The sequence below is a fragment of the Neolamprologus multifasciatus genome, chromosome 4, assembly GCF_963576455.1.
Source record: "Neolamprologus multifasciatus chromosome 4, fNeoMul1.2, whole genome shotgun sequence".
NCBI lineage: Eukaryota > Metazoa > Chordata > Actinopteri > Cichliformes > Cichlidae > Neolamprologus > Neolamprologus multifasciatus.
In genome coordinates this window covers 23255697-23273263 of record NC_140442.1, presented here as the reverse complement: position 1 = coordinate 23273263, position 17567 = coordinate 23255697, and the positions used below count along the sequence as shown (strand labels likewise).

Genomic DNA, 17567 nt, shown 5'->3' with positions numbered 1-17567 from the left:
ATGACGGTACATTTTAGAAAATGTGAAATCAACTTGGTTGTGAGAACAGTGGTGCAACAAATGTTTTTAAATAAAGAGGAACTGTGCAGGACGACGGGAGCCCACTTTATGAATGATGACAACAAGGAAATTAAAGTGGTGAAGTATGGAGATGGTGCCAGGGTAACCATTTGAAGCCAAATTAAAACTCATCTGTGATTGAACTGACTGATTGATGCTATGCTGTAGGAAATATCAGTGTGAGGAATACAACACGACACATACGAGGTGATCTCACTGTCTGCATTGTCACAGCAAAAAACAAAAAAATTAATGAGAACTAAGTTCTGCCGACAGCCCTTACCTGTTCTGGTAGCTAAAATAAGCAGCGTCACGTTGGATGGTGCATAACTGTTTTCCATAGCAGCATAGCGTTTGGGGGGAAAACTCAAACTGCAATGAGGAGACAAAAAGAACTCTCATATGAATAAATGTTTTAAAACACACTAACACTAGATGTACCAGGTTTACATAAAGTCACAGACTAAAAAAGAAAAAGGAAAAAGATGGACTTCGGGGTCTTTGTCTCCAATGGCAACCAGGGGGACAACTTATCTGAATTCAAAACTAACTAACACATTACATTTCTTTGCTCCCTTTTCAGCTTCTTGTAATCCTATATCCTAATCCACGCAGTGATGTGGAGGATTTGTCTGAGTGGAGACAACTGAGGTTATTACAATTAACTAAAACTAAAGTAAAACTAATATTAAGATGTGAAAAAAACATTTTAGTTAACCAAAATAACTATAAAAACTACACTTTAAATAAAATAAAATTGAAACGATTTTGTGAACTTCAAAGACTAAAATTAAAATGCAGGAAAAATCTTTAGTTTTAGTATCTGATAGTTTGGTTACATTTGGTTTGGTATGTGTTTACTGAGACTGGGAGTCAACTGCTTTCAAAAAGTTGTGTGTTTTTATTGCAATACCTGCCTCTGACATATGCCCTCCATATAGTAACCATTAAAAACACCAAGGTTAACACTGAACCTGATAAAAACTAAAATGCAACATTTTCAAACAACAAAAACCAAACTGAAATAAGAAAACCCACTCTGGAAACTACCTGAAGTTCAACTAGATTCAAAACAAAAAAGGTTCTATTCAGCAGGTTTGATTTGCAGAAAAAGTAGATAAAGTTTTTCACTTATTAGTCTACACCTGCAGACACACAGGAACGATAAAAAACATGGTTCTGCCTCACCTTCCTCCCACAGCAGTACCCTAGGCCCTGCATGACGGGATCAATCTCCGACTCGAACACCTCAGCCAGCTTGGAGCAGTACTTGTAGACGCGGGAGGTTTTGCGGTTGTACAGCCAGGCGTTGTTGAACATCAACCAGATGTCCTCTATATACTGCCACGGCTCCTGGTATTGCCCCGTGTCCAGCTTCCGTTTGATGGTCGACAGGTCCATGGGGTTCTTCACGATGTCAAAGTAGTCCTGGTTTGGAAGGGACGCCGTCCAGGTAAGAATGGCAGGTCAATGTAAAGTTCAGGTAGTTGAGAAAGATTTAGAAGCAGGGAGAGAGGAAAGAGCAGCAAGATGTGGGAGCATTTGATCACCCAAGGGAAGAGTTTGAGAGATGGGGAAGAAGAGTATGATCAAGGTCATCGTCGTCGTGGTCATCAGGTGAAGGTGCGATGACGGCGTCGCAGTCAACCAGGCGGGACCAGAGTAGGGAGAGAAGAGGGTGCAGGGGGACAATGTTGTTGAGCGCTGTAGAGAAGAAGGTTCGCGTGCAAACAGAGAGACATGACAACTTCTGCCCTCCAGCTCTCTGCTTTGCACCCTACTTTAAAAGTCAAGTCCCTGTCTGTGCTGTCAGCTCATACACCCATTTAAACACTACCAAAAGATGACATGTAAACATAATGCAAATGACACCCAGTAATGTGACTGCGAAATTATTATTTATCAATTTGCTTTGGGAAGTATGTCGGCTCATTTTGCCACACAGCCGGGGGGAAAATGAGTCTCTGGGTTGTGATCAGGGTGCAAAACCAAGAAGAACAGAGCAGCGGCAAAAGCAACAAGGCAGACAGAGATAAACTGTTTCTAGCAGCCGAGTGGTCGGCGTCAGCTACGCTAGCAGCACGAGCGGCAATATGTTGGCTGAGTTAAAATCAACAGGGCTGAGGTGAAGCAAGTGAGTGTGAGAGGAGGGACGACTCTCTGGGTTGTTTTTCTTTTCCTGTCTCAGGCATTCTGCTTCTCCTCAAACTAAAGCACAGTTTGAAAAAGAGGCAGAGAGGAGTGTCAGAAGAAAGGAACCAACAAGAAAGGAGGTCCATCGGTTCTGAGTGAAAACACTCACAAGAGGAAAAAAAACCCTGATAAAAACAAACAAGCAGTGCCTAATTTCTATTACAGGGCCGAATATATATCACAGCAATGTGCTTCATTTTGTTTTTTATTAATCCAACCTGTTGTAAGTTACATTCCACCCAAAAAGAGCTGAATGGTTATTCAGCAGCAGAAAGTTACATCCCTTGAATGTGGGTGCTCCAGAACGAGATGTGAGCCAAAAGCCTGAGGCTTGCTAATCACTGCTGTTTATTAATGTTCATATTTGCAGTGGGAGGACAGACACAGTTGCTCTGATTCAGAGTAAAAGCATCCTGAATCTTATCAAGTAGTCTTCCCTCCAAATTGGACCCACTGAAGGTCTCCCACCTCTACACACTACCCACCTGAACACCGTTACACTACTACTGGTGAGGAACTGAACTAGAAAGCTAGCAATGGGACACTACCACGATGATGATGATGATAATGATATATTTTAAAAAAACATTTTTTGAAGCAATGCAACTTTAAAACTTGATGTCAAATGGCAACAAATTAAAATACATAAATGAAAGCGACTGGCTCGTGAACTGCAAATCATCCAGAGTGTATCCCGTGCATAGTCTTTATTTTTAGGTATGTGTAATATTCTTTCAACCGTTTTTTTTCCTTATATTATGAAGTTTTTAAATATGGAGTTAAAATACATTTCAGCTGTTAATACCTTTTGATGTTGTTTCATATTAAATTTGCATTCATAAGAGCCACTGCTTTCATTTACAAATGGCAAAAAGTAGCATACAAATACAAACACTTAAACATATGACATGCAGTGGGGGGAAAAAACAACAACAAAAACATTGAGGTAGGAGTACAAAGTAAAATAAAAGTGTGAAAAAAAAATACGAAAAGTATGAGAAAGAAAAATATTTAAGATGGAAGAAACGAAAACAAAAATAAGCTAAATTTTGAGAGGAGTTGAAGCAAAATGGCAGCCAGTGCAGTCCCTTACCAGGTTAGTTTTGTTACTAGTTCGAATACGTACGGGTATTCCCAGTAACTGGGGGTCCACCGGCTGACGGAAGGGAAGGGACTCCGGGTCCTGCCGGTACAGAGATTCCAGGGTGGGCATCAGAGCCTGACGCAGCTCCTCGGGCTTAAAAACTGGAAAAGGAGAATCAGTCAGGGAGTGGATCAGGGAGCGGTCAGTAACCCCCCCGCCCCCCAACTGCATTATTAAAAGAGGACGTCTTGTGCTCATTTCCAGCTCTGTGTGTTTATTCTTTAATTTATTCATTGTTCATTTTCTTTCTGTCTGATTTGGGGGAGGGGGGCAACATTTCCTAAAAAGGGGGAAAAGAACAGAACCACTATAATTCAGGAATAATGGGTGCAGGCATAAGCAACAGCTTGTGTGAGCCTACCACTCATACATAATGCAATGTTTTGCATATTATTCTGTGGTATGATGAACAACACTGTTAATAAGCTACGACAGCTTTCGCTACTTCACATTCACAGGCCAGTACTGTCAGAAACAATGATAAAGTTTACGGAAGTTCATCTTTCTCCTCGAGTAGATTCATGTGATTTCGACTTATTTCTCTATGACAGTGCTTCACATGAGTCACAGTTTGTGGTTACACAGCTGTCACTGTGGAGATGCTACAGCTGTTAATCACTAACAAAGACAACAGTGGACGCTTACTTTTCTTCTTGGTCTGAGTGTTAGCTGGGGAGCTGTTGGTGGCTGCTGACCCTGACCCTTCCTCTTTCTTCACTTCTGGCTTCTTGTCTTCACTTGTCGCTACTGACGATGACACACAAGATGAAGACATGTCCATGGGCTCTCCTTTACACCCGTCTCCTGATGGCTTCTCTTTCTTTATCTGGGAGAAAGGTTTGTGTGTCAGTTAACAAATTTCTTTATCAGAATGAAGACTAAAATAAAACATCAGGAAGTTCATTTTGAAGAGCCTCACCTCTGGTTTCTCCTCCATCTTCACATCAGCTTGACCCTTTCCCATCTTCCCCTTGCCGTCTCCTTGAGCATCGGCTCCTTCGTCGTCCTCTTCTTGTTTCTTCACCTCCATTTTCACATCTTCCTGGCTGGGAGCAGGGCCGTTGGCTGAAGCGAGCTGAGAGGTGGGATCAGTGCTGCTGGTGACTGATGCTGGAGAGCAAACCTGACCATCTGCTGTCAGAGAAGGCTTCGCAGATAGCTGAGGCAGAGCAGGCAGAGATGGAGTGAGGTTTAGAAAAGGCAAACGGGACACGTGCCGTGTTATGTTGGGTTTACACAGTCATCTGCTAAAACTAAACATGATGATTTTTTTCCCATATTTCCTGTGAGTACAAAAAAATAAGAGAGTCAGACAGGGAACCAATTCAAAATGAAAGCCTCACAAAACAATCTTAGGGGAAGAAAATAAAGAAAGACTCTAATCTGCTCACCGGGGTCTGCGGCTGCTGTGATGGCACGTGAGCATTCTGATTCAGCACTGAAGAAGTCTGATTTGTTTGAGGGCCCGAGGAGGCCGTGTCCCCAAGTGTCTGCTGTTGAAGGTGATTTGCTTTCTCAGAGTTCATCGTGTGCACTGATGGCTGCGGCTGCGAGGCTTGCTGTTGCTGCTGCTGAGGGTGCTGGGGATGGGGCAGCTGGGGTGTGCTGGGGGTCTGCGGCTGCGGGGTCTGACAACCAGGTAACCTCGGGGGCGTCTGATGGGGTTGAGGTGTTAAGCTGCGTGCTGGTGACGGGGAGTTTGTTCGCATAGGCGGACAATGAGGGAAAGCGTTGGACTGGTTGGAGGATGGAGGCAGGTTAGGCAGAGACCCAGTGCCACCAGCATTCACAGACCCCATAGAGCCTACGGGGGCTCCGGAGCCTGGAACAGAAGGGGCGGACTGGGGAGCGGGGCTGCTGGCTGGGTGGGATGGCGGTGTTGACATCTGGTTCTGATGCAGAGAGTAGGACACAGGATAATGTTTAGTCATCCTCTTTGAAACTTTATCATTCCAAACTTGTGACAAAGTAATGTCACTCTTCAACTCAATCCTTACCGCATGCACAGCATTCTGTGTTCCTGACTGATTCATACCAACGGCACCAGGACCAAGTCCTGGACTGGACCCAGGAAACTGGCCTGGAGGGAGGTACTGGTTCTGTAACGGTGTGGTGTTAGGCTGACTCATCCTCGTTGTTCCCATACCCATCTGGAAACAAAACAAATCACGTAAAGTCTCATGTAACCTCTTCTACTGCAGTTAGAGCTTTTCACAGCACATGAGTCAATAAATGATATTCATATGAACCCAAAGCAATGACAGAGAATGCAACAGTGATGCCAACCTGGTTCAGCGGAGCAAGAGGAGGCGTCGACCTCTGACCCATCGACTGCATCCCACCAATCTGACCAAACTGGTTCATTCCTAAAAAAAAAAAAGGACAAAATCGAGGCATGTGAAAACACTTTTCACTGGGCATTGCTGTAACTGTTTGGATTATGCAGACATATTAAAGAAAGTGATATAAAGAGTAAGTATTTCCTGGTCATGGCAGCGTGTAATCTCATTTAAATTTGGCTCAAACGTTTTCTGAAGATGTTTAAGCCTCGGTTCACAAAGATTAGAGTGATAACCATATTAGTAATATAGATTATCAGCAGTTTATATAAGGACATTTTTTTGGTAGAAAGTTTGAATTAACAAAAAATGTTAAGCAAAGTCTGTAGCTTTTTAAGATTTAACATAAACTGCAGACAAAAAAAATGGCAAAAATGAAAACCACAAACAAAATTCGGCTCACCTCTGATGATTTGGGATGGCAGCAGAGAGAAAGAAATAAATATCTGCACATAATTTGGGTGAACCAACCCTCTAATGTAGCTCTCTGCTAAACATTTCCACAATGGGGAAAAGCCATATCTACTTCCTGATTTATAAATTTTTTTTAAAAATACTGGTCTAGAACTCCTGTCTAAAATAAATACAGTATATGACATTTACTCAAGAATCCATTGATTTTAAGTCATTTATACTTGTTTGAGGTGTACCTGCTGGATTCTGCATCCTGTTGACCATCTGATTGGGGCCGGCTGGTCTGACCATGGATGGATCAACGTGAGGCCCATCTGACAGGGCAATAACGAGGAATCAAAGTGAGCTCCTTTTCTACTTCAAAATTACACCTTTGCCTCTGGACTACATTTCATTTTTGAGAAGGCAATTTTGTGTTTTGTATCTTGTACCAGGCAAAGATGTGACGGGTGGCAATCAGTTTGATTATTTGTATGCCAGCAGTATTTGTAGACGAGTGTCTGACTGAGGTAATAATGTTTACTCACTAGGTGGTTGCCCCGGCGGCATGGGAGGTTGTCCCATGCCAGGAGGCCCCTGTGGGAGGCCCGCAGAGGGTATGCCAGGCTGGCCAGGCATGATGCCCTGCTTCTGGAGCCGCGTCCTTCTCTTCTCTTCCAGCTCTTTTTGGATTTTGTAGATCTTCTCTGCCAGCAGGTGGTAGTACTCCGCCTAGAAGAGTCGCAGCAAGCGGATTTTACAGGATAAATCCCAACAGCACATAACACTAATGTATGTAAAGTTATTTTTTCTATATCTGCCAACTAATAGTCACACTACATTCTTACCCTGCTGTTGGCTGACTCATACATATCCCCCTCTACTTTTCGAGCGTAAGCCACCAGGTTATCCATCCGCCGGTCCTTCAGTGCAGCTGGGTCAGGAGTGGGGAAGATGGCCTGCACACTGCTCAGATACACACGCACGAATAGGAAAAATGTGCATCTACAATTACGTTTACACCGACTGTTGGAAATAACTTGTTTATTCATTTCATTGCCTCTGTTCTGTTGGAACGTTTGCAGGACACAACAGACTCACAGCTTGTGGACAAGGTGGTTGCGGAGGTCCTGTGTGATGTCTTCATGCCAAGACTTCCTCATGCCTCCAGCAGAAGGTGAAGTAGCTGTGGGCAAGGAACCAAGGCTCCCCACACCATCATTCATCAGACTGAGAGAAATGACAGATGAGTTAGTTAAGGTCTCAGCCAGCGCAACCCGAATGAAAAAGTAGTAAATAGATGTGGCCAATGAAAGGCAGTCTGACCTCTGTGCGTTCATACAGTTGTGCAACATGGCATCTGGCAGTAGCGAGGAATGCTGGTTGGAGGTCTGCACCCCAACTCCACCGTTCACTCCCATAGAGTTTCCCCCTGGAAAGAGAGGGTTTTGGAGTTAGAATAGAAAATAGGAAGTAGACTAGTGTTTACCTTAGATTTTAGAGTGTACTCACACTACATTGTCTATATCGTGCCCTATCACATTTGTCTGATAAAGCCAGGTTGGTCTGACTAGTGCGATCACTGCGCACCGATCCCAGTACACGGTTCAGTTGGACCCATATATGGTACGCATCTGGTGTGATCGCTAACCACGCCGAAACATAAAAATGTCACGCTTTTACAATGACAGCTGGCACCATGGAAATCACTGTTAAATAATTAGCAAACCTTTAAGGCATGTGAAAAGACCGTTTCTCACCGTTTATAAAAACGTCTCAGCTTGAGCCACAAAAATCACATTGTGCTCTAAAAAAAACACTCCTTGAAAGTATGTATGTGAGTGAGTGAGTGAGTGAGTGAGTGAGTGAGTGAGTGAGTGAGTGAGTGAGTGGAGCCGAGATGCCCAGACAAACTGAAGTGTACTTGGGTCTGGATTGTTAAGTACAGTGTGAATATAGGCGGGGAAGAAATACAAACAATGTTAGCATAGACTGTTGCATTCAGCGTCACTGAAATGTAAATTAAACTTCAGTGGAGAGCTGTAAAAGATTAAGGAGGAACTAAAGAACACTCAGCATTCACCAAAGACTTGTAAAGTTACATGTTTAGGCCTCTTTCATAACACCTGAGGCAGCGCCAGCAACTGATGACAAGCTCTGAACAACTTTAAACAGCTCATTCCAAGTTTCCGAAAAGCTCTGCTTTAAACATTACAGGGCTGCTTAAGTTGTTCCCCAAAGGTCAAGGACATCATATTCCTAGCAGGTTTCTATATACTAACCCATGCTGTTTACAGTCCTAATCCCGGGCTGTCCCTGCAGCCCCTGGTTTGGCACGCTGGCCTGCGACGGCTGCTGTGGCATCTGGTTGCCCTGGTAAGTGAGGCCCAGTGCAGCATAGGCTCTCTCTATGGAGCTGGGGTCAATCTGGTTGGGAGGGTTCAGGTTCGGTGCGTTGGACTGTCCTCCTGGCACACCTGAACCTAAGGAGTTCACTAAACCCACCCCAGCACTGTTGCCCAGAGCTGTGGCAACAGGAGAAAGAAACAGAGGTAACGAGAGATGAGTATCGTGAATTCTAGCCCACTGTGATGCACTTTATTGTTTAAATTAGAAATAATAATTAATTAAGGAATTAATGTGCAGATACAGCCAAAGACTGAAAAGGACTCACGCTGCTGATTCCTCTTGTCCCCAGCATTTTTCAGTGGCAGACAGACAGGACAGTCGTGTCGTGTGCAGTTCTTCCAATGAGAAATGATCTGTCTGGATGAGGCACAGTGCGCCACTGGAGGAGAAGACAAGGGTGAGGAAATGTTTTAGAAAAGGAAATAAAAATGAAGAGTAAAAAAGATGGGAGAGCAAGTGGAGGGAAACGGTGACAGAGTGAAGGCAAGAGATGATTAACATGACAAGGATGAACAAAAAAGCAAAATAAGAGCCAAAAGGTAATAACTTATTATATGAGTCACTCAGTAAAACAAAACTACGTCCAGATGGAGACTCGGTGAGACAAGGAGAGGAATTACAGTAAAACAGCCAGCTGAAGAGAAAATAACTCATCCTGATAGAGAAAAACTGGGAGGCAAACCAACAGGGATTAAAAGAAAATATGTAAAAGAACAAGAGAAGGGGAAAAAGTGTTGCAGATGCATGACACCATCGTGTTTATGAGATATACCACACACCCTATAAACTAGCTATCGGTGTAATTCAGCAGACTCACCCTGGCAGGACTTGCCAAGCTGGCAATGAGTCATGTGGTTCAGCACGTTCTTCATGGTGCGACAGTGAGGCAGGTTGCACTGTCGTACCTCTCCGTTGGCCTGCTCCCTCCGCTGGCATTTGTGCGCGTGCAGCAAGAGGACCAACTGCTGTTGAATCAGCTTCCGCTTCTCCGGGTCTGCAGTAGGAGGTGTGGCGCCGGGTCCCGCCCCCACAGCATTGAGTCCAACCTGCACCCCTCCCACTGCTGCTGCTGCCCCGCTGACCGACACACCGCCAACTGGTCCAGGCTGCTGCTGCTGAGGAGTCGTCTTAGGATGGAGAGTAGAAAAGAGGCACAGGCCACATTAGAAAGAATTATCCACCACAAAATGATTACTTTCAGTAACCAATCTTATAACTGCTGAGCAACTAGCAGCTAAAGATCCATGCTGCAAGAAGTCTTGGAGCATGGATCTTTGAAACTGCAGTTTTTGCCATAAGTTTCAGAAGTTTAATACACTCGGTAAGATCAGGTACTTGATTCAACAATCAGTAAACTAATATGGGAAGAAATGAGGAAAAAGTGTACTTCTGAATAATGCTTTCAGCTATTTAATAATTAAATACAGCAGAAAAATCTAAAGCACGAACGAGCCTGCTGAAAAGCACAAAAAAGACCAGTTTTTAATTAGAGCCAAATGGTATACAGCATAATAAGTAACTCTGTAAACAGAGCAGATGACAGTGCCCAGCTGACTTCTGATCATCTCTCTTGGCTAATGATGATCAGTGCAGAACATCCACCTGCTCATTTAATTGGAAATGTGAATGAACTCAAAAATTGGGGGCAGCTCTTACACTCAAACACACAGACTAAGTTAACAACCTGCAGTGAGTCACTGCAATCTGACACTACACTCCTGAGGCTTTTGGTTGATCTTTATGATGATTCATCTCTGTGAGATAGGTGGATTATTATAAAGGTGATCCGAGCTACTTATTTACCAAAAACTCCCTCCACCACAACTGTGTTCATTAAGATAACACGGACACAGTTATTTAGCAGAGGCAGCCCATCTTTTCTGAAGAGGTAATGACAAACCAAAAACAAACTGGAAGTCATCAATGAGACCTACAAGCTGACTGAAGCCAAGTGTGGAGACTGGGTGCTGAGATCGAGTCGGAAATATGACCCCATCCCAGTCTGACAACGCACCAACAAAAATGGGAAAAAATGACATTCAAAACATTTAAACCCCATCTCCCCAGTGACGTGTCAGTTTTCTTTGGAAGAGCCCAGCACATAAAAATCACAGCTTAGCTGCACTAACTTGCAGTATATTTCTTGTACTGACTTAATAAATGCAACTCTGTCAGGGAGTATGACAGATGGTGTTAATTATTTGTTCAGCGTGGTTTGTAGACAACTTAAAACAAACAAACAAAAAAATTAACAGAGAGGACTTTCACACAAACCCTGGAAATGTGCAGCCAGAAATCAGCAGGCTTGAGCAAATTTGTCATTTTTGGCAGACGTTTTAAAAGGTACCTGAAAACTGTGACGGAAACCCCGAGCTGTACAACAATGGGGATAAGGGAAAGTTTTGGGGGAAATAAATAAATAAAATCATTTCAGGTTGAGTCATGCAAGTTTTTAAAAATTATTATTATTATTATTATTATGTGTCAGCAAGGCTCTGTGTCAATGTCCTCTCAGCTGCTACACTGTCTGGAAGGGAGTAAAAGACTTCTTGTACGACTGCCAGTGAAAGGCCAATATTTGAAGCAAAAAAAAAAAAATGCTCATCTGGACACTGCCTTTCTGAGTAATTAAAGGCACAAAATAAAACAAATTCCCGTCTGTCTCTGGCTCTCAAACTGTGATCTAGTTTATAAGACACCTCATCTAATCGCCTCTGATAGGATGTGTTGCAAATGGCAAATCTCAAAAGCTGTGCAATCATATATAGCAATGTAAAGTTACTGAAGCAGTTCTGTAAAGAATAAGGTAAAAAGTTTAGGCTCTCTGGCGTCTACTTTTCCACCTCCATACATTTGCCAGTTGTCAATATTGAAGGGAAAAAAGCACCAGAGGCAACGATAGTTGGTTTTCAGGGCTTTCAAATGATATATTTAATACAGTAAGCATGACTGTAAAATACCCTCAACACTTTTTCTTCCAATCTGAATCTCATTCAATATTTGGTTTTACTTTGAATCATTCAGAGTTAAAATGTGTGTTTAATTTGCAGTAAGGGCCAAAAGACTCCTATATGGGCTACAGAGTTTTAAACAGAAGAAAAACCAACAAATCCTACCATCCCAGACATGCCTTGACCCGCTGGTGTCTTCTTCTCCATGCTAAACTGGGCAGCCATATTGCTGGGGAGGCCTGCTTTATTCTGGAGCTGTGGGCCCAGCCCTGCTCCAGGCATCCCCTGGCCAGCGGTCTGGCCGTACGGACCGCCATAGGGGCCCGCGTTGGCCATCATATTCATCTGGAGAGCGGTGGAGAAAAGGGTGAGGGGGTTAAAATGAAAAGAGGGGGAGGAGGAGACAAGACAATGTAAGAATGAAGTGTGATAATAAACAGTTTAAAAGGTTACTTTACTTTTCACAACATGTACTATAACCAGACAATCAACACATTCAGTCACCTTTTAAATAACATGACTGTCTGGTTACTGTACTTCACCTCCCTCTCCACAATAAACTAACGACACAGACATGATTTATTGCCTTCTTTTCGACTTGGAAAACAATTTCAGTAACAGCGATGGTCACAGCAGCAAATCATGGCCTAAACTTCAGTGAGAGTGAGCCTTTAGTACCAGCACTGTGAGGTGGGTGGTAACCTGCTGCCATGTGTAAGTGTCTAATTGAACTGCTGATCCCTACTTACAAGCTCAGAGAGAAAATAAAGCAATTTATTGGGTTTAACAGTGCGATTTCCTTTGCGCACATAAGAGACAGTCAAAGCTGCAGGCCTGTTACTCTTGAGAAAAAGTCCCAGAGACGCAAACTAACGCAAAGAAGTAATCCTTGTTTAAAACCATTTAACCGTCTTTTCCGATAACGTCTTCACACCTCTAGAATAAAAATCACAATCATCATGTGGCTAACAAGTCACCAGCAAGTGGGTTAACCATCGATACCACAGAGTAAACTGTGATGCAGCTGTACATCCAACATGTAACCGCATTTCTATCTGCACCTGTGCTGGAGATGAGTAGTTTTATCCGAGTGGCAAGTGCACAGCTTCGTCTGCCTACAGCTTTCCATGCTTTAATCAGTCATATACCTCCAGGCTTCAGCAGTAACTTTCATATTTTATATCCATGTGAGGAATTGAACTCTGACAGGTACATCCCAAATACTTTAAGATAACTTATTTTAAAGCTGTTACTTTACAAAAAATAAGACTAAAAGCATGCCATAAACGGTTTAACCTGCCATTTTGACCAGTTCAATCTCTTTGAAAAATAGTATTTTAAACACAAATGAGACCTGCTTTGAGTCTACCTACCTTGTTCAGTGCTCCAGGCTGCTGTGCTCTCATCCCTGCCTGACTCCCGGCTCCCATTTGCTGACCGCCTTGCTGCTGATGTTGTAGGCCATCTGGCAAAAGATTACTGTTGTTTCCCATGCCAGCACTGCTGGGGTAGCCCATTCTAGGTGAGCCATTAACAACCTGGCCCCCCATCAGCCCCTGCTGAGGCTGCTGTCCACCGTTGCCCTTCTGGGCTCCCACCATAGCTGCTGCCCGATTGTGCGCTCCAACCATTCCGACCTGCTGCATTAATCCAGCTTGCTGCGGCTGGCTCTGGGGAGGCATGCCTTGAGGTCCTCCAGGGGCAACGCTGACACCCCCCATCATCCCCATGGATGCCCCAGATGGCGTGCTATTAGAAGTGGGGCCACCCTGCTGTGGTGCTGCTACTGCGCGCAGGAGCTCAGACAGCTGCTGGTGTTTTGCAGCTGCATCCTGACCACCTCCTCCTCCTCCGAGGCTGCTGTGGAGTTGACTGGCATCCCCTCCGTTAGTCAATCCCAATTCCGAAGAACTGATGAGCTCGTCTGGGAGGTCATGCTCCAGTTCAAAGAGTGAACCGAAATCTAGGCATACAGGAGGAAAACAGAATTATTACCAGCCAGAAAACTAGAGATTTCGTTAACAGGGTTTTTGTGTTTTGTTTTTAATAATCAACTATTAGAGTGTATAGGCAGGAAACAAGACCAGCACTAGCTGCCTCTCACAGCCTGGACCTCTCCCCAGAGCCCCAGTTTGTGGTTTGTGGGATGCCACACATGGAGTCGGGACAAGGCGAGAAGCCGCAGAGGTAAACAGTGCAGCACCTTGGAAGGTGTGTGAATTTGAACTGCAGTTCTATGGTTCAGGGGAACAAACTGCAGAGACGTGCAGGAAGTCATATCTACTGCAACAGGAGGCACATTAAAATCATAACCTGTCATAACCTTTCATTTAAAAGTGACAAGAGCATTACCTACATTTTTATGGTAGTTTATGAGATGTTGGCACCTCACTAAACCTGAAATTCCCATAATGACTTCTCACTTTTTGGATCAAATACTTCCAAAGATTGCACTGCGCCTCGCATGAATGTCTTGCACTAACAGATCCAACTTCACATACGAGGTGATACACATCCAGCTGCTCTGCCTGCGACACGCTTTGTTGTTATTAGATTTAAAAAGTGAGCTGCACCAAGTGCGGCCCAGCGTCGCCGTGTAGCCAAACAATGGGGATAGAGAACCAGAATGGGCTCTGATAGTACGACCAAAAAGCTAAAAGGAAAAGGCCTCTGAACAAAGGGCACCAAAGAAGACATGTCAAAGTCTGTGGCTTGCTTACTGTTTCGTTTAAACCCGGCAGCAGTGAGAAAATTAACAAAGCTGTAACTTCTGCGGGACAAGGACGCTCTGCCTAACTTATTCAAGTCGAACAATAGCTAGCTTGTATATAACAATAGTTTATTAAAAACCCAGTATGCTTAGCGCTAAAGACACAATAATCATACCGCAAACGGTATTTCTCTCTCCAGAGTCACTGGTTATCGACTGATACTCAAAAAGACTTGTTCCGTTGAGGTTTTTGTCTTTGCTAACCAGATGCAGGGCTCAGTTGAGCCGGTCTGGTGGGTTTATCTGCCTAGCTAGCTGCTCGGCTACCCTCACTTTCTCTTAAAGCTGCCTCGGAAAAACCCTATCTTTCTCTAGTTTTTATCGGGATATCCAAGAAGCCTGGTGCTTAATGTGTCGGCACTTTAATTCTTCAAATTACTCAATTCAAAACTACCTCTACAACTTGAAGCAAACCGGGCTCACTCGCCTCTTCCATTGTTTGGAGGTGGACCCTAATAGTTGCTGCTAGCTAGCTTGTTGAGGCTAACGCATCAAAACACAAGTGCTGGAAAAGTTGTTCCTGACGCCACAACTATTACCATGTTCCCCGATTAGCGGCCAAAAACTCTCGGATTAAGACTTTAAAAAATAAACAAGCAAACAAACTCCCCAAGACAACAACATGTTGCTGTTCGCGAGCAGCAACTTTTTTACCATGTCAGTCAAAGCAACTAATGCAACTCTGCAGGGACTCCGAAAACTGACCGGCAATTTACACACACCTCACAGTGAAGCTGGTTTATATTTTATCCAGCCTTAATAACGCATGCCAAATATTTACCATTTCCATCACTGGCAGACACCGAGAGAGCAGGAGAGGACAGCTTGGGCCTCTTGGCTGAAGGCGGGCCGGACTCCAGAACATTATCGGCCATATTTTTTTGGAAGAATTAAAAATAAAACGCTTTAGATCCACGGAGGGCAAATGCAATCCCCCACCCCCTTTATTTGCGTCTCCCAGTCCTTTTAAGAAACCTTTCTGATCGTTCCCCCACCGCTCGGGGGGGACGGTAGGGGAGAGAGGCACAGCAGTGTTGAGGTCTTTCAGTTCTCCCCTCTCGTTTTTATTCCTCTCTGCAGATATCAGTCCCCCTCCCCAGTCGGAGATTTTGTTTCTTCACAGATTTGAGCAGCAGCAGCAGGAGGAGGAGGAGGCGGCGGCGGAGGTGGGAAGGTGGAGTCGGCAAAAAAGGCAAGCGTGCGGCCCTCTGACAACCTCATGTAGCCTCTTCTGCGACACAAAACCCGTCCCAAGATCTGTCCTCCGGGCTGTACTCAGTCCTGCCCGGCATAGTCGGCGGAGAAAATCTCCGTTTCAAATCCGAATCGCTCCAAGCCGGGTGAGGGGGGTGGAGAGCAATTTGTCAGGGCACAAAAAAGACAACTGCGATCCAGCAAACAGAAGCCAGGAGTTGTTTTTTTCCTCCTTTCTTTCAGTCTCCTGTGTTAACTCCAGGAGCCAAGCTCTCTCATGCAACAGATTTCTCTCCTCCTCTCTGATCGGACCTCTCTCAGTGCCACTGATTTCCCCCAGAAGTAAAACAAGGCAGTGGACACGGTTAAAGTTGCACTACAAACAGCCTGCACCAGCTTTAAAGTAGCTGAAGAAATTAGTCAGCTGCACAGAGAGGACGACACGCCGGGCTTACGGTTTCTCGGGTAAAAAAAGTCTATCGCGGCTGTATATGTCTCACTACATATAACCCAATGATAGAATTCGTTGTGTTCTGCATGTACATGCCGACTTGTTTGTGCACTTAAGTGTTTGACCATGCAAAAGGCACTGTAGTCAGAAAGAACAGGACTCGTATTGCACGTAGTGGTTGTTGCAACCCGCTTGCGCGAGATGTCTTGCAGTCAGCACGGCTGCAAACAGAAGATCTTCAAAACCAAAAAAAGAAGAAAAAAAAAATCACAGTTCTTGTGCAATCTCCCCACATGCACACTTTATCTCTCCGTACACTTCCCGAGGACGATCACAGCGCAAATTGCCAATCAGCGGGCAGTCAGATTGATCCAAGCAGTATTTTTCCTCTCTTGCAGAGGACGGTCTGTTGGGTTACTTATCTTGTGCACAAGAGGTTCCTCTCCTGGTATTTTAAAAAACACTTGAGAGGAAAAAAACCTCAGATTAAATCACAAATATCGACGCTTTTAAGGATGTCTTGGCCACGCGTGGAGGAGGAAAAAAGAAAGAAAAGCTCTGAAGCAAAAGCAGAGGATCAACGGCGACTGGAGAAAAATTGATCAAAATCTGACGGCTATTTCGGAAGCGGAAAGCTTCAGATCGGCACAATAATGTTGACACCCCCTCCTCCTTGAAATATTTTTGGCTGACAAAATCCTCTCATTGACTCTTTGTGATGGTGAATGCTCCCCCTCCGCGTTGATCCTGGCAATTTTCCCCCCCTTCTCTTTAAACCCGTCTTTCTTTCCACCTCTCTCTTCTGCCCGGCAGCAATTTATTTATATAATTGTCTATGCGGGCTCTCTCCTTCCTCCGCGACGGACACATTATGATTTTTCATGTTGATGTTTTCCCTCCTCTCTTTTTTTTGGCAGGTTTTTCCCCCCTCGTTATGAGACACAGTCCTCTTCCGCCTCTCCTCCCCGTCTCCGCTCCGCAAACACCCCCTTCCTTGGATTTTTTCGGAGTATTTCCTTCTCATGCATACATATACACATATATATGTCACCGACTCGGTTTTCCCTCCACTGACGTCTTATCGGTTTTCGTGACGCTTTCTCTCCCCGGATAGCACGGACAGGATTCGGGCACTCTTTCGTCCCCCGGCGGTTCCCGGAGCGGCTGTCGTGGGTCGCGGAGTCGCTCCTTCTCTCGGTTATCTCCTCCTGTTTCTGACGGTCTGTCCGCACAAACAAAATGGCGGCTTGTTGTTTCTACTCCTCTGATACGGGGGGAGGGTTTGAGGTACAGCAACATTAGGCGTGAAAGGGGGGAGGAGGGAGCGCGCGACGACGGGAAGAAGAGGTTGTCTTCGTAAATGTTCGGGAGTGTCCGGAAACCGGTTCTGGCCTCTTTTCTCTCATTTTCTTTCCTTTTTTCTGAGGATTTCTGCCGATTTCAATCTGCAGGGGACAGTGGCGCTCCACTTTTATGTCAGTCAAATACAGCGGCTTTCACTACAGAGAAAGTGGAGAGCGACTTACTTGACAATAATATTGAAAAGTACAGTTTTTAAACAGGGGTGCGTCCAGAATTTTTTGGTGGCCATATAGGGGCCGCTAAAAATATTGGGGTGGCACACCAAAAACAGAATTTCCAGTTTTGCTGTTGTCAAATATAG

The 17567-nt window shown here is 44.5% G+C and overlaps 1 protein-coding gene across 4 annotated transcripts in view; it reads right to left on the bottom strand.

Annotated features, from left to right (window-relative positions):
* ep300b (EP300 lysine acetyltransferase b) overlaps positions 1–17224 on the bottom strand; it is a 32387-nt gene extending 15163 nt beyond the window's left edge. Inside the window, exons 1-19 of one of the 4 annotated variants that reach the window (XM_085156071.1) lie at positions 15041–17224; positions 12863–13452; positions 11655–11834; positions 9356–9665; positions 8804–8917; positions 8412–8654; positions 7456–7561; positions 7231–7359; positions 6978–7095; positions 6678–6861; positions 6387–6464; positions 5684–5763; positions 5395–5547; positions 4789–5289; positions 4317–4556; positions 4043–4223; positions 3347–3498; positions 1249–1488; positions 344–432 (exon numbers count right to left, since the gene is read on the bottom strand). In XM_085156071.1, the coding sequence (XP_085012197.1) occupies positions 344–432; positions 1249–1488; positions 3347–3498; positions 4043–4223; positions 4317–4556; positions 4789–5289; positions 5395–5547; positions 5684–5763; positions 6387–6464; positions 6678–6861; positions 6978–7095; positions 7231–7359; positions 7456–7561; positions 8412–8654; positions 8804–8917; positions 9356–9665; positions 11655–11834; positions 12863–13452; positions 15041–15134 (3782 nt within the window). In that variant the 5' untranslated portion in view covers positions 15135–17224. The remainder of the gene's footprint in view (positions 1–343; positions 433–1248; positions 1489–3346; positions 3499–4042; positions 4224–4316; positions 4557–4788; positions 5290–5394; positions 5548–5683; positions 5764–6386; positions 6465–6677; positions 6862–6977; positions 7096–7230; positions 7360–7455; positions 7562–8411; positions 8655–8803; positions 8918–9355; positions 9666–11654; positions 11835–12862; positions 13453–15040) is intronic. The other 3 variants (XM_085156072.1, XM_085156073.1, XM_085156074.1) reach the window with 3 other exon arrangements.
* Between the last annotated feature and the right edge of the window lie 343 nt (positions 17225–17567).